Here is a 20,985-nt window from a genome sequence, read left to right on the forward strand (position 1 = left end):
AGGCCAAACCATTCATGGATCTTTCAACTCTTTGACTTAATATATGTTTTTTTTCTTAAAACAACTTTATTTTGAATTCTGTCACTTTTAATCAGAAGAACTCTGACAAATACACACCCATATCCCTATAATGCATCCCTATCCCCATTTTATTTATGCTAAGGATCATTTATTGATAGAAGCTTATGTTTTTTTCCTCAGTGCTGTAGGGATTTTCCCTCCCATATTTACTCTTTCTTGTCTGTTCTACTTTGGAGCCACACATGAGAAATTAACTCACATCTTGTCTGTTGATGCTGTTTGTTTTTTAAGTATTGCCTTGTTTCAGGAATAGTCAAAAGGGGGATTGTATAGAAGTGAAGGCTTGGTGATGGAAAAGAGAGAAGAGGTGATATGGGAGAGAAGTTTCAAAACCCTCCTGGGAGACCTAGAAGACCAAACAGAAGGAAGGGCATTCAGTTAGGAAGTTACTGCAGTTTTAGTAAGTACCCTATACCCTCTCAGTGCTCTAGGGGATATGACAGGAGCACAAAAGGAGGTAAGTGGGTGATACAACATGGGAGGCTGACCCCAAGGGAACTGTGGCCCCCAGTCTTGCAAGTGGGATTATTGTGTCCAAGCTTAGCACAGAAGTAGAAAGTTCATCTGTTTTTATTTTAATTGAGGAAAAATATACATAATATACAATTTACTGTCTTAAGATAAATGGATAAAGAAAAGGGTAAGAAAAGGTGGTGTGCATATGTACACACACATGCACCGAAACATTTCATCCATAAAAAGAGAAGGAAATCCTGCTAATTGCAACAGCATGGATGGACTTTGAGGGCACTATGCTAAGTGAAATAATTTTGACAGAGAAAGACACTGTATGATCTTGCTTATATGTGGAATACAAACACATTGAATTCATGGAAACAGAGAGGAGAATGGTGGCTGCTGGGCTGAGGGGTGGGCAAATGGGGAAACATTTGTCAAAGGGTACGATGTGAAGTATGCCATGGTGACTACAGTTAACAATATTGTATTTATACTTAGAAGTTGCTATGATGGTAGAGCTTTATATTCTCACCATAACAATGACAACAAAATGGCAATTTTGTGAGTTGAAGGATGTGTTAACTAACCTTATTGTGGTAGACATTTAGCAATATATATGTGTATCAAATCAATAAGATTGTACATCCTTTTTTTATTTTGCTATCATTAATGTACAATTACATGAACAACATTATGGTTACTAGACTCCCCCTATTATCAAGTCCCCACCAAGTACCCCATTACAGTCACTGTCCATCAGTGTAGTAAGATGCTGTAGAATCACTGCTTGTCTTCTCTGTGTTGTACAGCCCTCCCTGTGCCCCTCCTACATTATGTGTGCTAATCGTAAAGCTCCTTTCCCCCCCTTAACCCTCCCTTGCCACCAACCCTCCCCAGTCCCTTTCCCTTTGGTAACTGTTAGTCCATTCTTGGGTTCTGTGAATCTGCTGCTGTTTTGTTCCTTCAGTTTTTCCTTTTTCTTATACTCCACATATGAGTGAAATCATTTGGTACTTGTCTTTCCCTGCCTGGCTTATTTCACTGAGCATAATATCTTCTAGCTCCGTCCATGTTGTTGCAAATGGTAGGATTTGTTTTCTTCTTATGGCTGACTAATATTCCATTGCGTATATGTACCACATCTTCTTTATCTGTTCATCTACTGATGGACACTTAGGTTGCTTCCATTTCTTGGCTATTGTAAATAGTGCTGTGATAAACATAGGGGTACATCTGTCTTTTTCAAACTTGGCTGCTGCATTCTTAGGGTAAATTCCTAGGAGTGGAATTCCTTGGTCAAATGGCATTTCTATTTTTAGTTTTTCAAGGAACCTCCATACTGTCTTCCACAATGGTTGAACTAATTTACATTCCCACCAGCAGTGTAGGAGGGTTCCCCTTTTCCACATCCTTGCCAACATTTGTTGTTGTTTGCCTTTTGGATTGTGGCCATCCTAACTAGTGTGAGGTGATATCTCACTGTGGTTTTAATTTGCATTTCTCTGATGATTAGCAATGTGGAGCATCTTTTCATGTGCCTGTTGGCCATATGAATTTCTTCTTTGGAGAACTGTCTGTTCAGATCCTCCGCCCATTTTTTAATTGGCTTATTTGCTTTTTGTTTGTTGAGGTGCATGAGTTCTTTATATAATTTGGATGTCAACCCTTTATGGATATACCATTTATGAATATATTCTCCCATACTGTAGGATGTCTTTTTGTTCTGTTGATGGTGTCCTTTGCTGTACAGAAGCTTTTCAGGTTCATATAGTCCCATTTGTTCACTTTTGTTTTTGTTTCCCTTGCCCGGGGAGATATGTTCATGAAGAAGTTGCTCATGTTTATGTCCAAGAGATTTTTGCCTATGTTTTTTTCTAAGAGTTTTATGGTTTCAAGACTTACATTCAGGTCTTTGATCCACTTCGAATTTACTTTTGTGTATGGGGTTAGACAGTGATCCAGTTTCTTTCTCTTGCATGTAGCTGTCCAGTTTTGCCAACAGCAGCTGTTGAAGAGGCTGTCATTTCCCCATTGTATGTCCACGGCTCCTTTATCATATATTAATTGACCATATATGCTTGGGTTTATATCTGGACTCTCTATTCTGTTCCACTGATCTATGGCTGTACCATTTTACATGTCTACCAGCAATGCACAAGAGTTCCACTTTCTCCACATCCTCACCAACTGTTCTTGTGCCAGTACCAAATTGTCTTGATTACTTGGGCTTTGTAGTAGAGCTTGAAGTCAGGGAGCGTAATTCGTCCCACTTTATTCTTCCTTCTCAGGATTGCTTTGGCTATTTGGTGTCTTTTGTGGTTCCATATGAATTTTGGAACGATTTGCTCTAGTTTATTGAATAATGCTGTTGGTATTTTGATAGGGATTGCATTGAATCTGTAGATTGCTTTAGGCAGGATGGCCATTTTGACAATATTAATTCTTCCTAGCCAAGAGCATGGGATGAGTTTCCATTTGTTAGTGTCCTCTTTCATTTCTCTCTTAAGAGTGTCTTGTAGTTTTCAGAGTATAGGTCTTTCACTTCCTTGGTTAGGTTTATTCCTTGGTATTGTATTCTTTTTGATGCAATTGTGAATGGAATTGTTTTCCTGATTTCTCTTTCTGCTAGTTCATCATTACTGTATAGGAATGCAACAGATCAGATTGTATATCTTAAACTTGCACATGTTATATGTCAATTATATTTCAATAAAGCTGGAAAGAATTTGCCATCTTAACCATTTTTTTAAATGTACAGTTTGGTTGCATTAAGTACATTCACATTATTGTGCAACCATCACCACCACTCATCTCCAGAACTCTTTTCTTCTTTCAAAACTGAAACTCTGTACCAATTTAAGAAATCATCCCCATTCCCCCTGGGGCCCTGGGGAGTCCCTGGCAGCCACCATTCTACTTTCTATCTCTATGAATTTGACTACTCTAGGTACTTCATGTAAGTGGAATCATACAGTATTTGTCCTTTTGTTTCTGGCTTACTTCACTTAGCGTAATGTCCTCAAGTTTCATCCATGTTGTAGTGTGTGTCAGAATTTCCTTCCTTCTTAAGGTTGAATAATGTTCCATTGTATGTATTGAACACATTTTATTTATTCATTCATCTATTTATGGGCACTTGGGTTGTTTCTACCTTTTGGCTATTGTGAATAATGCTGCTATGTACATAGGTGTACCAGTATCTGTTCTACTCCCTGCTTTCAATTCTTTTAGGCATATACCCAGGTGTGGAATTTGCTGATTGATATGATAATTCCATATTTAACTTTCTGAGGAACTGCCAACCTGTTTTCCACAATGGCTGTACCATTTTACATGTCTACCAGCAATGCACAAGTGTTCCACTTTCTCCACATCCTCACCAACACTAGTTATTTTCCATTTTTTTATTATAGCCATTTTAGTGAGTGTGAAGCAGTATCTCATTATAGTTTTGATTTGCATTTCTCTAATGTCTAATGATCTTGAACATCTTTTCATGTGTTTATTGGCTATTGGTATATCTTCTTTGGAGAAATATCTGTTCAAGTTCTTCCTTTGTCTATATTTTTATTTGAGTTATTTGTTTTTTTGTTGTTGAGTTGTATGATACTACCTTTTAATCACTATGTTTTGTGCTGAAATGTAGTAGTGGATGGAACACAGACTCTGTCCTCAAGAAACTCACAGGCTAGTAGGGGAAGCAGACAATATTCTCATGCAGTGTAGTAAATCCAATGAGAACTTTATGTGCAAGGTATTACAAAAGTTTCAAAGAAGGATACACCAGTGGAAGTGGGAAGGAGACATGGAAGTTTTCCTTGGGGACATGGTACTTAAACAGTCTCAAAGGATGCTAGCTAGGCAAAAAGGGGGAGGGTTGACATTCCAGGCAGAAAGAAAAACCATGAGCAATGCCTTGTGGGCATGAAACAGCAGGGTGTGTGCTGGAAACAACAAGCATTTACCTGCTGTTGGAGTAGCAAGTCCAAGGTAGACAGTGGCAAGAGGTGAAACTGGAGAGGTAGACAGGGACTGGATCATGCCAGATGTCATAGGCTATTTGTAAAGTGTGCTTAAGCTTTCTCTTAAGAGCTGTGGGAGTCACCAAAAGGCTTTAAGCAGAGGAGTTACATAGACAAACTTGTGTTTTGGATCAGAGCTTCCCCATCTTTTTCATGTTACCTCACAGTTTACATAGCATGATAATTTTTGTATGACATTCTGAGATAGGTAGATTTGCAGTGGCATGCTGCTGTTGAAGGCCCAGGCCCAACACAGCTCTCCCAGGAACTCAGACTGGGAAGTTGTTTTCGGTAGATCATTCTGACAGTCATGTGAAGAACAAACTGGAGGAAAATGGCACTGGAGGCATGGTGTCCAGTTAAACTAAGTAGGTATAGTAGGGATAGAGAAAATAACTAGGAGATAGAATTGATGGGACTTGATAGATTGGATATGGGGGTGGGGGAGGAGGCGTCAAAGGTGATTCCCAGGTTTCTTGCTTGGACAACTAGGTGGAGGAGTAGCATATTTGGGAGGAAGATTGTGAGTTTAGGGCTAGATGTAAAGATTTGATTTATATTGAGATGACTGGTTGGAGATGCCCCACAGAAGGTCATTATGTACTTATTGGTTCTATTGATTATGGAGAATTGAGCTTCATAGACCAAGGATCTAGTTCAATGTGGAAATTCTTACACCTTTGAAAGGAGCCAGGGGAATGACTGTACCAGGGATCCACCCTCTTTGAAAAGTTTCCCAGCCCACAGCCTTGAAAAGGCAGCCTTTCGTATATGCCACGTGAATCCAACATTTTAGCCATGACTGAACGTCATCAGGATGAACATCTCACTCACCAAATTCTCTCTCATGAGAATCAGGCATTGAGGCCCAGTGACTGAGTCAATGGAGGGAACGAAGCTTGAAGGTCAAATAGATCAATCACTCTCAATTGTGTCCAGATTATCAGAGTCATTTGGAAACTTGTTAGAAATACAAATGCTCATACTTCATCCCATATCTACTGAATTGGAGACTCTGGAGTGGGACCCAGAAATCTATATTTTACAAGCCTTCTAGATGCTTCTAGTGTGGGCTATCACTGAAATAGACTCTTAGGATAAGACTACCATCTTGGGAGTACCCCTGATCACCCAAGTCCTGATAAGTAAACAGAGCAAGTTGGCTTACAGAGAAGCAAGAGACCGGAGCAGAGAGAGAGAGAAGCAGACAGAGAGAGACAGAAAGACATACAAATGGACAAAGACAAAAGCAGAGAGATAGAGGGAGAAGAAACAAGTTACCTGTAGCTTTCCCATTCCATGAGGCCCAATTATTCTTCCTGCAATTGGAATTTATTAAATTTCCCTGTATCATTACATAAATCCCTTTTATTTGAATGAGGCTTTCCTCTTCACAATAAAAGTGCTCTGATTTCCTAGTTGATTATTTTTCCCAAAATTTATTATGCATTTATTGTGTGGATACTGTTCAAGACACAATAAAAGATACCAAGATAAACTAGACCTGGTTCTTGTGCAGTTTAATGGAGGAAGAATAAGGACAGTGTTAGAAGCATTGTAGGGATGGTGACTGCTAACTTGAGATTGTGTGGTAAGCACTAAATAAGTATGAGCTGCAGCTCAGTGATATTTGGTAAGGCCAGAGAAGACCTCAAGGAAGAGTTGATGGTTGACAGATACTTTGAATGATGAGTTTTCAAAGAAGAGTAGGAAGAAGGGAAGCTGTTCTAGGTGGAGAGAAAAATGGCACAGAGACATGGGAAACTATGGTTTGTATCTGAAAATGGTGAGTGGTGTAAGGGTGAACACCAATTCAAAATAAGAGACTTAATTCTCCTTGTTGAAAGTAAGGGAAGAATCTTCTCCAGCACCTTTCCCTTTTCTTACAAAAATTCTCTGTCCTTTTCAAATGTATGCAAATTTTTATAATGGGTGAATAAGCTGCTCACTAGTCTCCCAACTCCAGAATCTTTCCTCCAGAATCTGGGGCCATCTCTTTGAAATGCAAACATCAAGGTTGATAGAGCCCCAGCTCTCAGTTCCTGTACACTGGAGGACGGGGCATGGGGACAGCCTAATTTCCTGGGCAGCTCGCTCCAATTTGCAAAACTATCTCTTGTGGTAAAGATTTGAGAAGTTTCTCCTATGGATAAAGTCAACACAGGTGTTCTCCCCAATTATGATGGTAAATTTAGGATGAACTGTGAATGACAAATGATGCTGTCAAGTCCTCTTACTTTAGAACTAATTATTGTTTATCATGAACACTTTATCAGGTGTTCCTGGTATGACCCGTGGGTTCTATCTGCTTGGCTACGTAAGGGGATGAGATTTCTGTCTGTCTGCAATCTCTTGTAGGTTGTCTATGATGTGCATCACATGCTGTTTTAGTGCTTACTCAGTAATGAAAGTTGTTTCCTTTCATTACTTTTTTTATAGAGAGTATTTGGGGGTTGGAAGATCTCATTTTCAATTATATTTCCCCAACAGTGGTTTGGTTTGTTTAAAGTGTACAGGTTACAGCAGTCAGGGGGAAAGATGAAGCTACAGGGCAAGACTCAGGCCAGAGCATGAAAGAGTGGGCTTTGTTGTACAGTCAGTGAGGAATTAGAGAAGATTTTTAGTCAGGGAAGTGCAATCATCAGTTTTGACCTTAGAGAAATGACCTGGTAGCAATGCAGAGGGTGGATTGCAAGGAAGAAGGGTCAGGCAGCATGGCACTGAATGTGGGCACAATAATAATTTTAAAATACTATTTAAAAGTTTTCTTAGTCTGTTATTAGTCAAAGGTTATTCCCTAAGCCCCCTAACAATATCAAGATCTGTTTTTATTTTTACCAAAGGGACATTTCTCCAGGATGTGGAGGGCAGAGGATGATACTAGGTGTGGCTGTATATCTGATACTTCACCATTTTTCCTGAATGGTTTGGGTATTCTGCTGGCCCCACAATCTCATCCCAATGACTCGAGGTCCCAACCACATTCCTGATCTAGAATATTTCTGATGGTGTCCATCAGGAGAAAGGAGCTGTTTATCACAGTGGCCTCTACCACTGGCTGCTGCTCAGTTTTTGGTAGATACTTGATATTCAGCGAGGTCCTGTACACCAACTAAACTGAGCTTTGCACAAGTGCCTCATTTGTGAGCAGCCCTACCTGGAGCTCCAAACTGTGACCATGATTGCCTGTGAATTCAGGTGTTTCTAGTATAACCCACAAACGGATTCCTTTGACATGGGACATTGGAAATAGAAATTGACAAGAAACAAAAGTTTGAATTGACTACACATACATTTATTGAATTGTTGATAAAGGCACATTAATAACCACTTACTGTATATACTGTATATATATATATATATACACACACACACACATACATACATACGTATATATATTTATGTATATATATATATAATTAACACAGATATGATTCTCTTTTAACTGTCAAGGTTCCCAAGAAAGACTTGTTCAACTCTTCAGGTTATGAAGATTAAAGGCAGTCTCAGTCCAATCCTATTTCCCCCACCCTCCTTTTGAGACCCACGTTGATCCTCAACAGGTTAAGCACCGTCTTCTGTAGCCATGAGTCTCTAGAAGCGTGCTGACTGCAGAGACTCCTCAGCTCCCTTTTGCATTCTCTCAAGGCCAGTTGTGAACGAACAGGTAGTCTGCTTTCACAGGTGCTCTTGCTACCGCTGTTATTCTGTGATTTTTCACCAGTCTTTCTCTCTTTGGACATGTATGCAATGCACTGAATCACTTATGGGAAGAAACCTCCCTCTCTCTCATCAGGAAAACAAAAGCTATTTTTTTTTTTTGCATCTGTGGTACAAGATCTGTCCTGGGTGCCCTGCCTGACTTTGCACTGTGCTCTGTGTCCATGCACAACACGAAAATGTGGGCCATGCCAGCCGGAACTTCCTTCTGAGTCTGATTTCTGCATGCGCTTTGGAATGCTGTGCTTTTGCTCTGGACATCTGTTTGTAAAGGCAGAAATCAGACCTCCTGTTCTTCTTACAAACCTCACCCTTATGTCTGGGTGGCTACCCGCTTCTGTCATTGGAGCTCTTGGGTTTTATTCACCAGACCCCCAACCCCCTGCGTAAGGGAGAAGTGTAAATCTAGGCACTGAAAGGAAGATCTGGGAGCACTCAAATAGCCATTTCTAGCACAGGAAAGAGTCAAGCAAAAAATCAGAGCATGTGTCTATCTGTTGAGTATTAGCAAGTCCAGGCATTAGACTCCTCCAGAAATGTGAACCTGTTATCCGGCTTATCACTACGGCATGCTCTCTACTATGGATGCTGACCATGTGAGTGGATTCTGGGATGTGGAATTTTGGGATGTTCACTAGCTAGATGTATTTTAGGCCCTTTATTATGTCAACTTTCCTGACAGTAACAAAATGACAAATCTTCCCGAGGTGGTGAATGACTGTACCACTCATCTGTAGGAATCTGCTTGCTTACCTAAATGCCAAGGTTCAAGTGCCTAGACATTTGCTGCAGTAAGACGTATCCCCCTCCTCTACCGTGTGGCTGGCTGTGACCACTGGGGAGTCATGCCTTTGAAACTACCAACACTCCCGGGGCTGCGGAGAGGCGGCACCCATGCAGCGCCGCCAGTCTCGACTACCACAGTGTGGCTGATCTCCCAGATCCCAGCCGCGGGCTGCTCTCCGTAGCCTGCGGTGCCTAACAGTAAAGTTCTGAAGGAGAAATGTCCAGACCTACTTGCAAAGCAGGCCTGGTAAGCTGCTACCTTGGGGCTTCCAGATGGCCAGAGGCCACCATGAGAAATGAGGAAAGGCGGAGCTTAGAAGGATGCTGGAAAAAGAGGTTGAAAAGTACCAAGGAAAACTAGGTTTATATCCAGTTTTGCCTGTGGGTCAACTTCCTTCTGTCCAGCAGAAACTCTGCTTTGAGGATGGTTGGGAATACCTGCCTTGACTTCTTACCTGTCATACAGCAGCTCCAAAGAGAAAGACATAAACTAAATTCTGAAAAGGTCAGAGACCTCTTACAGATGTCTATATACTGAACTGGTTTTAGTGCTGGGATTATCCCAGACTCACAGAAACATGTAGAACACATCCAAGGGCTCAAAGTCAGCTTATCAAGAAATGCCACCGTGGGACCCACACTTACAAATGGGAAAGCAGGGCTACATGGGGCAAAGGAGCTAGGAGCTCTGTGATTCGGCTGACACGGGACCTCCCCTCTGCCCCCACCCCCACCTCGCTCTGCTATAGACGCATAAATAATACTGCCTTCTGTCAACCTCTCATCCAGAGCCTGTTCACCGCAGTTTTCTATCAGCTCAACTAATGAATGGTGACCTATATGGGGAAGTTCCCTATAGTGTTGTTAAGTATTTAGAGATCTGACAGAATAAAGAATTACCAAGTTACATTTGACTTTCTTAAAGAACAAAAATTATTATCTTTTCATCCTTCTGCCATTTGTTGGAGAAAACCAATTTTAACTGAGAGAAAACATTTTAATGGAAAAATTCATGCATCCCATTGTTATGAAACCATTGATGCTCAACTTGAAAACAATGAAATGAATGACACTGGTTTCCTATGTTACACTGAAGATGTCGCATAGAAATAATAACTGAAATATACAAACTTCTAATGATGTGTCTTAGATATGCCTCAGAATTTCTGAAGCACAATAGAAACTGGTGTTATCTCAAAATTTTTATTTTTTTTGCTATAGTTCAAATGTGTATTTCTTGTGTTAGTGACTTCAATATTATAAGAATAATACACCTAATACACTGAATGTATTATCTATATAATTCATACTTTAGGTATACCTGGAAATTTATTCTGTGTGAAATATAACATTGAACCAAATCATCAATCACAAATGTTTTATCTTAAAATTACTAAATATAATGATTAATATGCTAGAACATGAATAGCTTCTAAGTAAACTCCAAATTGTGCAAATCTGGATTCATAAAAAAAACATAACCAAGAAATTTACAGGTTTTATTAAAAGAACCAAAAATGAACACCATAGAGATAGCATACTAAAATGAACTACATAATGCACTTCTAAACCCAAATAAGCAGAACAGCCCTACAACTTGGAAAAGAAACAACAAAAACATCAAAGTATCTGCCATATTTATAGCAGTTGAGGGAATGGGCTATTAAATTTTGGAGGCACAATATTATAGGAACAATTGATATTTATGAAATATTGTGGCCATTATTTAAATCTATAATTGTACAGGGCTAATAATATTATCTGTGGGTATTTTTTAACTGGCATTTTCTGCCCAAAATATGTGCTTCTATTTTTTACACTACACCAAATTTTTATTATATGAATGCAAAAACATTAGCCCTTATAAAAAAAGGGTACATTTAGGAACATCTTTTAATCTTAAATTATTTTATTTTGGGGCTTGATAACAAATAGTTCATTTTCTAATAATTAAAGCAGCAACAGTGATAATAGACATTTATTTTGAAAAGGGCAACCCCAAAATTCAATGATAGGATGGTCTATCATCTCTCAACTGCTAGACACACAAGACAGCAACAAAATAATTTGGTTTCTGTCATTAACAAATAGCATCTGTACGGAACCACGCAGTTCTATGACAGAAAAATCTTTGTGTGTTTTGTGAGAAAAGAGCACTGCTTAAAGTTGGGTTACTTTTTTGGTCTTGTTACAGAGGTATTTTTTAAATTAAATAATATGATGTAGAAAATGACTGGTGAGGATTTTTGGAATAACTGCAAATAAGTGGGACTTATTTCACAGCAATACATTTTTCCCCTTAGGTATACTGTAACTGAGGATGGGTTCTATTTCAAGATAATATTTCTCTGGAATAATCCTGCTTTGGTGTATTAATTGGTGGTTCCCTCCCAGGCAAGGACAAGTGAAGGGGCTAGAAATGGTATGAATTAGTCAAAGCTCTTTCCTGGGCTTAATAAAAGAGCTCCTTTTTTGGCATCAAGTTATTCACACTCTGCTATACCTCGTTCTCTAATTCTACTTACTTAAACACAGCCACTATGTTTAAGCTCTAAAGAGTATGACCCCGTTGCTTTCAGCATGCACAACATAATCAATTAATTGCTTATTTTTTGTGATGCTTCTAGGTTTATTCTTACTATCTTATAGATGATTCTTCCTGACTTAAAACCTTTCTATTGACCTTATGAAAATATATTCTTTGGCTTATAGATTCACAAATGATGACAGAGGAACACGGTTAAGTTGGGAAAATATGTTGGTGATAAGGTTGAAGTTGGAAGAATGAATGCTTACATTTGTTATCAATGGAAAATGCTGGTCAGATGTTCAGGCTGTTATTGTATAGCTGACTCTTAAGTAGTTATGGGCTGAAAGGAAAAAAAAGAAATTAATAACCAACTGGCCCTGAGCTATTAGACAACTGTAAGGCTTGGATTGCTTTCTTGGCTTTGGCTTAATTTCCTGTCCCTTAGTCTCATTAGTAAGTGAAAACTAATATCAACTGCCCCATACCATGATGGGCTCCTTTTCCAGGGCAAGGCAACATGTCCCAAGATGAGAAGGACTCCACACACAGTGGTAATCTATTCTTAAACCTTTCTAACCTTGACCTTTCCTAGGCCTCACTGCCTGGAGGCAACAAAAACTTAAATGGCGACCTGTAGGTGACAAGGGAACTAAACTTGGCAAAGATGACCTGATCAAAACATTCTTTTCCAGTTCGAATGTACGTAATATTTGGGCTAGTTCACTTCCTTTAGTTAAAACAGTGAAGCACTTTCTAATCTGACAAAGGTAAGTTAGAGAACAGCTTCCATCAGAAAGGTGTGAGGTAAATAAAGCCATTTATAAACTTGTGCCGGGAGCATTTTTTTCCTTTGTTGGAGGGAATGAAATGCCCCATGCTGGCCACACTTAACTGTTATTAAATCTTTCAATGGTTGCCAGTTTGGTTTTGGGTTCGGGATCTTCAAGGGGCAATAGTGGTGAATGTTAACAATTTGATCGTCACTTAAATACATATTAATTGATGTAGCTGATACATATCAACTGATAATTTTCTGTGAAAGGTGAACTCTAATTTGATCATAATGGGAATATCCATCTTGCAATTTACAGGGTATTTCACTGCTTGTAACCATTGAAAAAAGGAAACCTCAGCCAGAAACCTGCCTGTGTGTGTGTGTATGTTTAGCGAGGATTAATCTAGAAAGCAAACAATCTTTGCTACTGGTTTATACCTTTACTCTTGTTCAGTGCTGTTAGCAAAGTTGACCATTAACCTGATATCTATCTTCTCTTGAGGGGAGCTTGCGGTAGCCATTTAGAAAACCTCCACAACAGCAAAGCAACATTAGGCTTTAGTTAAGTCTTAGAGCAAAACACCCTCCTTCTCAAAGCCTTACAAGTAACTCTCTCTTACTAACTTCTCCACTATTATCACATACTTCTTATATTTAAAAAAAAAGCTCCAAGGATTGCTTTCACAGACTATGTACATAAGTGCAAAAAAGGTGTGTCTCACACATCCGCACCCTAACTGAGACAATCAGTTAACTGCAGCATTTGCCTATCAAACACTGTGAAGGGGTCATTCCACAGTACTTTTGTGCATGGTTTTACAAACATGAATTAATTTCAAAATATGCTTTCACCGTTCCTTTTTTTTTTAACCAGAACACCAATTTAATTAGGTAATTGGGGAAATCATTGTGACACATGTTATGTGAGGAGGGAAAGTTGAAAATTTGGTGGACAGGTATGTATGTGGGATGGTATTGAGGGAAAATGTTCATTGAGCAGTTTTGGCTTTCCCCATTCTTAAATCCTTATTTGGATATATATGTGTAAATATGCAATTCAGAAAAGAGCATTTTTGTAGCTACACTATGCCACTTGAACAGAGTGGCTTTGAATAAATCAGATTATGAAAGAAAGGTCAGGTAATGTATTTTAGATGTGACAATTGTGTTTTGAAGTCTAAATACTGTGGAATAACCCAACCACACAACAAATTCTATAAGCTATAAAGCCCAAATCTAGAATCTATGTGTGGTAAACTTTTTGATCTAAATGTCACACAGGACACACATGCAGCTTTCACATGAGAATTAGGGATTAAAAAAAAATTCCACCATATCTGTTTTCTGAATTTTGAGCTATATCTGCTACATGTCATACTGTCAAAAACCACATACAGTTTACAAGTAAAATTTTCACACACACAGAATACATATCTAAAGGTAGCCATGTTGTAGTATTGTTGCTAAGGCAATGACTAAATATAATTAGTTAAAAATTATTTTTTGTTTATAGTTTGTTCTTAACTGTGAACTGTAAAGAATAACTATGAAGTATAAATGTTGTCATGCTTCAGTGTCACTTTAAACCTATCTAGGCAGATTGAATAATGTAGTTAAATCTTAAACTTTCTTTAAGTCTCCTTCAAAGTAAATCCATTAATTACATACATTAGATATAAAAACGTAATAAAAAACCTTAAAAACCAACAAGAAAAATGAAAACATTAGCACCAATTAGTGAGTTGGTGCTGAGAACCTACATTTGTAATTATAGCTACAGTTTAATTAGGCTATCAGCTAAATTTGCAATGAAGTTATTATACTCTTCTACATACTGTTTATTCTGTCACCTTCGACAGGCACCGGTAAATTTAAAACTTAGGCCATTATCTTCCTAAATATACTTAACAGAATTGGGAAATCATATTTCTCTATTTCTATTTCAATGTATGTGAAAATGTTGAAGAGATAAAAAAGAAAAAGGAGTCCAGTTTCTAATCATTCTGGGCATCACAGCCTGCTCTAACGACTGAAATAACTTGGAAAGCACACAGCTTCCCTTTACCTCAGAGCATCCTCATCTACACTCGCCGAAGGAGTGCAGGGGAAGAGCCAAACAATATTCCAAGTAGCACATGGGCCTTCCCTACACATCACCTAGTAAGATACAATGCTGACATTGTCCTGATTCAGTCATTCCTGCGCTTACTGGTCATGCCATTAAAAATAGAGTCAAGTTGTTAAGATTAATTTAATTTGGTTTCTGCTGATGGTAGAGAGGAGCTCTTGCTTTTCCAAAATTGGAGAGCTGGTGAGCAGAGGCTGCTCATTAGTGAACACAGCCTAGTGGTGTAGGACAACACTTACGGCAAGATCAAAGTGCTTTAGCATGTTCAGAAACACATGCAGAGGTTTGATGGAGTAGGGAGAAGATGGCCTTGCACATCATGATTAACTACAAATTAAATCTAGACAAGTGAAATGAAATGCAACAGCTGGTTGTGGAATCATGCTCCAATTGCAAAAGGAAATACTGTATTTAAATAGCAATTTTATGAATCCATTTAATTTTAATCTTAATCCCTTTTTAAAATGTTATGGTCATAGTGCTTTTAAAAATATTGACACTACTAAAACCGTCTTAGAAGATAACTTTTAGATCATTTTCTCTGTATACATGATTTGTTTTATCCACGTTTCAGTACTCTTGCATATTTTTGCAATAGGTTGATAGAAATGAACAAAAACAATTTTGGATAAATAAAAATAGAGGCCCTTGTAAAATACAAAGTTTATAAAATGTTAACTAAGAATCACAAGTGGTTAGAATTTTATATATACAATTCATCTAGTAAATCGTTGTTTAGAGTCACTGATTAGTTTTGTGACTTCTCTTGTCAACTGAAAATTTATAGTCTAATGACTTAGCTTTCTTCTTTTCTTTTCTTGAATAAAGATAATTTGAATAAGTCATTGCACAACTAGTCCAAAGAGTGCTGTCTTAAAATTGCATTTTTGTCAAAATTATTTTGCATCTGGTCAAAACTTCAGTGCCTTGAGTTTTCTGTCTTGAAATTCATTTACTTTTTACAATGCCAACAATATCAAATATTGTGGCACCAAAAATACAACTAACCCTGAATATCCCTCACTGAACCTCTTGCTAAAATGTAAGTCATAGCTAACGTCTTCCAGTGCTTAAAGCAAAATGAAAACAGCTGTTATGTAGGCTTATTGTCTATGTAGATCTTCATCAGACATTTAAATAGTTAAAGGAGACAGTTACATCAAAATGTCAAACTACACAGAAATGCTCATTTAGCACTAAAAACGTCTCTTTCTCCTTTAAGGGATATATCCAGACTTGCTCAGATGCATCCCTTCCTGGATTCGTGTGATCAAATCTGCCCTTCTGGAAAGGCACTGGTACAGGTGATACAGAACCCAATTCCATACACAAGTAACTCCACAAAGGCATACTCCAGTTTCTTCTCTAATAAAGTTAAGATTAGGGGAAACAGAAATTGAGTGATTCAAAGAATGAACAAGTAAAAAGTCAGGACACCTCTTGTTCTCTAGCTCCAGAAAATACTGGTATGATGACAACAGCTCAATACGAGCAAGAGCAGTTAGAAATCACTGATGATCACGATCTGGATGGACAATCATGATCAACAGGATATCAACTGCCGAAGAGCTAATTGTGCGCTTTTGTATTCTGAGCTAAACTGCCCTGCTTTGGGATGGAGTCTCAAATGTTCTAAAGCACAAATAATGTGAAACAGAGGGATGACTGGGAGTTGGGAGATATTTCTGGGTCTGGCTGCCACCAACTAGATTGGTAACCTTGGGCACATCATAAGCCCTTGGCCTCAGTTTCACTGACTGTGAGAAGGTTTTGCCAACTCCATTGTTTTGTGATACACACACTACTTGCCCGCTTAAGGTATTCTAAATCAGATTTTCTCTTTGCTTGTCATTTTCGTGAAGGAGAAAACAAACCTGTTATACATATCAAAGTTGATGAATGTATACTTTGTAGAGAAAGAACACATATTTAGTAGAAAACATTGAATCTAAGTTTGTTACAAAATATCATATGGTTCCACCACTTTTAATAGTAACTGTAATAACTGAGTACAGTGGAGGTATGTCACATACTATAGTAATTACTATTATATCTGATTGTAAAATTATTTCATAAGTATTAATAAAGTGAGTTCAGCTCAGCTCTGTGGAGTAAAGCCAAGGCACTCTCTCTTGTCCAATGGGTGCTCAAAATCTCCCATAATTTTCAAATACATACCAAAACAAAGAAATCCAAACAAACCAAAAAAAGAGGCTTGGTTATGATGTGAGAGACTCATTAATAAAGTTTGGGAATGGCAACACTTGACATACATCACAGGTGTCTGCTCCTTCACTGAAGTGTTTAACAAAAATGGAAACTGAGTGCAACTGAAGGTAAAGACAACTGTGGACATTCTTCTAGAACTTTTAAATAAATGAAAGAATAATGTTAAGTGCCTCCCTACCTGCCTCCCCACCTCCGCCATTTCTCCAAACCTATCCTCAGGCTCCAACTGTGATCAGTAGAACAGATGGTCCATTTGGGGAGGAAAGGCCTCACTTGGAAACATTTTTCTTTCATCCTGTCTTTTTCTAGGCTGCATTTTATTATTCAAAAAGTTGTCTAAAGACCATGAGCCATTTGCATTTGGAAAATGGCACTTGTATAAAAGGTTATATTGCAATGGTTTTTACACCATTTCCTCCAGTATGTAAAAACCTCTCCATGCCCTCATCTCTCTGTTTTATTTATAACCTGTATGTAGAATACCTTCAGGCTCCCAAGTTCTAGTTTTCAGCTGAAGTTGACAAATGGCTCAGCTTTAGATATTCGACCAGGAAACAGGATTCTTGAGCCACAAAAAATATAATGGGCACTTTACATGATTTTTAGTATACGTGCTAAGAAATCCATTTAAGGGTAAATTTTAGTCATTCCAGCTTTTTAAGGAGTGAAATTAGGGGTTAATGTTTTAAGAAGTTGTCTGTTTTTTGCAGTATTTATTTCTCACAAAAAATTTGGTAATATAATTGTATTATGCAAGGTCAGATCTGCAGGTAGAAATTACACACATGCTTGTTTATGTACAGATTTCGTGCACATTCAAAAGTTTTAAATGTCTGCCCCAAGGTGGTTTAAATGTCTGCCCCAAGAAATCTACAGAAATATTCTAAAGAGAGAGCATGTTCACATTAACCTTTGTTTTTCAAAATAATGTATTTTCCAAGCACACGCAATTCTGTTTCCCATTAATAACATTTTACTTGAAATCAGACATCACACATATACAGCAGAACACCACAGTGTGGAAAAACTTAACTTTAACACATCATAATACACTACACTATTAAGGAAAATGGTATTGGATATATTTGTTATACTCTGAAATCAACCCAAAAGACTACTGTGTAAACAGTAGGTAACACTTCAAAACAGACCAACGCTTATCCACTAACAATGCACAGTAAACCAACAGTCCACTGGAGATTCACTCAGCAGAATGGTTACTAGAAAATGTCAAAGAAAAATGTAACAAATGGCAAAATTTTATAGTTGTGTTCTACCTAGTAATTCAATTAAGGTAAGTGGTAATTTTTGTTTTCTATTCATGTTTTGTTTTGACATCTACATTGATTGTTTAATGCTTTTATTTTTTATCCAAATTATGTGTTGTTGGTATATTTGTTTTAATATATCGACTGCACCATGCTTATTGTTGTGTTGGTAGAAGAGGACATGTGATAATATATATAGAAAGGCCACATGGAGGTTCTCCCGGAGAGATTCTGGTACTCAGTAACTCTGCTGTTCTGAATTTCAACTGAAAGGGAAAAAAAAGAAAGAAAGAGTGAGAAATACTGAAGGGTTATTACAGTAGGAGTCAGGATACTTGGTTCCTGGTCCAGTTCTGTGTGTGAACTATGCCAAGAGAGTCCCCACTGTGAATTTCATAGTCTACATGTATGAACACGGGGCTGTTGGAAATGGTCACTGGGAAAGTCATACAGCCTGAGCATCTATGGTGCTCATTAAGTGCTAATGTACAAATCTACCTGAAGTTAATGGAGATGTACTGAATTGTTTATGGCATCATCTCTACAATGCCGAAATTTTTGACAAATATCCACCCATCCATCCACTTCTTTCAACAAGTATATATTGAGAAAACATATTTGATACCAAACAGTTTGAAATATGCAAATATTAAACACACCCCAAATTTTTTTATCTGCATGTTTTGAAGCCATGAAGAAAAGTGTAAGTGTGAAATCTAAGTATATAGTCTTTTACAAAATTACATTTTTGAACGCTGGAGAAATTTTCAACATGTTACCTATTGAAGTGATTATGGTGTGCCAAATACTATGAGTTGTCTAACGGAATCAAGCAAAAAAGGAATCTTGATTCCCAAACGTGTTCTGCTGGAAAGTTAATTGTATTTGACAACTTTTGTTTACCTTGATGTAAAGCAGCCCATGAGAATCAGGCAAGCGTTTGCAAAACCTGTATTTTCATGTTTGGTGCTATTCCCAAGTTGCCACTATCCCAAATGATGCCCCTGAAAGCGATTGCAATTTACAGCTACTTCAGTTACTCCATGGACTCAAAGGTGCCTTTTTAAAACATTCCTTATGATTGGAGGGACATACTTATCTAATGTACAGTCAGCTATAGACTCTGTCTAAACAGTTAGTATTCTGGGTCTGTGTGTTCTCAGCAGGAAAGAAATGCTAGCCAGGTTCTGGGGAACTAGTCCAGAAAGAGAATAGAACCATTGCCTCCTTTAACCAAATGAAACAGCCTGCTTGTGAGAACTTCAATTTTCAAATATTAATTATGCAGTTCAGAATGGGTACACTTTTGAATAAGTCCCTGTAATTAATTCATTAAGATACCTAGGAGTCTTAAGTGGCTTCAAAAGTCACATATTGCAAGTGAATGATTGCTCAAATTAAGTGTGTATTCCTTTATAGGCTCTGAAGCATGCAAAGAGATCAAAGGTGAAGGGGGGCCAACCGAACAACAGAAATTGCCAAAAAAGCCATGATTTGAATGAAAATAATAATTACATTACTAAATTATGTCACTCAAAATTCCAAACAGCTGTAGCAATTCAAATAGACTTACATGAGAAGCAACACAAAGTGGCAGATGGTAAAAGCACAGTTTTCTGTGACATAGGAGAAACATATTGCTTACTGTCTTTAAGATAATCATCTCAATCAAATTGTGACAAATTACTTTGTTTTACTTCAATTTAAAAAAAGAAACTAAAAAATGTTAACAAAATTCAAAAGTGAGCTGTGCCTTTGGCTGACAAATCACATCCCCTTAATAATAGGAACACATTTCAGAATTTGTAAGGTCATTAGGAAAATACGGTATCAGCTCTCATTTTCATATAAAAACTGTCATATTTAGTCTTCACATTTCAATTTGGAAAATTTAGAATGCTTAAATCGAGCTCTAAGTTATAAGCAGTGTCTGTTAATGAAAAATCACTACCAAGGCCTTTAGCAAACTCAACTGTGTAAATAATGGATATAACCTATAAATGTTACTTATATTAATATTTAAAGAAAACTTACTGTTCTACTGGTAACTTCTACATCTGTGAAACAAACATGCTCCTATTCAGTTCATCTATTGATAATGGGGTTATCTACAGTAGTAAAAAAGATTTTAGATTAAAATAATTTCTTGATAGAATTCCATTTATTCTGTTTGGTCATGGTAATTAACAATCATAATCAATTTCACAAAAAATTTTAGAGTGCTAACCATATGCGCTAACAGTTAATTTTCCAAAGCACAGATGAGAAGAGAATGTGGTTTGTTCCCCTAATGAATTAATGCTCTGTGTGCTATGCGGTTATCGTACTGGTAATTCCAACAGCTGTGGAACGTGCAGCCTTTAAGCATGGTTACCACTTTAATAAGGCAAAATGGCCATAACATTGCACAATATTACTGCATGTATCTCATTACAATTTCAAGAGTCCCCCCAAATTTATAATTTGCCTTGTCACTCTGCCTATAAATACCTAAGGCAAATGAAAATCAAAATACCACCAGCACATCTGATGTCATCATAAGAAGGGATTTCTGGTGTAATCCTGGAAAGAAATGTGTTATCTTGTTTTCTTTCCAGTAGAGCTGAAGGTAAAGGTGATGATTGTATTACATGAAAGTTCAAATGCAATACCAAACATGGTAGTAAAATACATTGTCCTCTTGACCAATGAGGAAGCATTTAAAAAGTATTTAGTATATATATTTGAGGATTGGTGGAAGCAACAATCATATATATGACGTATCAAAAGCAACATCTGGTAACTGATTAGAAATGAGAAAACTCTGCTGATTCATCTCAGAATGAACAGCAAAGCAGATACATCCCTCTAGAATATATAGAAAAATAAAAATTCTAAATGTAACAGCTTAAGAAACACACAGGAATACAGACTGATGTCTCTCACCAATCCAAAAAGCATATACTGGGTCTTACCGACATACTGCAGTTATCTAGGTCTGAACAGGC

The 20,985-nt window shown here is 37.6% G+C and overlaps 1 protein-coding gene across 11 annotated transcripts in view; it reads right to left on the reverse strand.

Moving 5' to 3' along the window:
- Nucleotides 1-10,553: 10,553 nt before the first annotated feature.
- MBNL3 (muscleblind like splicing regulator 3) overlaps nucleotides 10,554-20,985 on the reverse strand; it is a 122,028-nt gene continuing 111,596 nt past the window's right edge. For 7 of the 11 annotated variants that reach the window (XM_073227409.1, XM_037016950.2, XM_037016949.2 and 4 more), the window contains one exon: nucleotides 10,554-18,264. In XM_073227409.1, the coding sequence (XP_073083510.1) occupies nucleotides 18,154-18,264 (111 nt within the window). In that variant the 3' untranslated portion in view covers nucleotides 10,554-18,153. Of the gene's footprint in view, nucleotides 18,265-20,032; nucleotides 20,107-20,985 lie in introns of all 11 variants that reach the window. The other 4 variants (XR_005060983.2, XM_037016953.2, XM_037016954.2 and 1 more) reach the window with 2 other exon arrangements.

This window comes from Manis javanica, chromosome X (genome assembly GCF_040802235.1).
Source record: "Manis javanica isolate MJ-LG chromosome X, MJ_LKY, whole genome shotgun sequence".
NCBI lineage: Eukaryota > Metazoa > Chordata > Mammalia > Pholidota > Manidae > Manis > Manis javanica.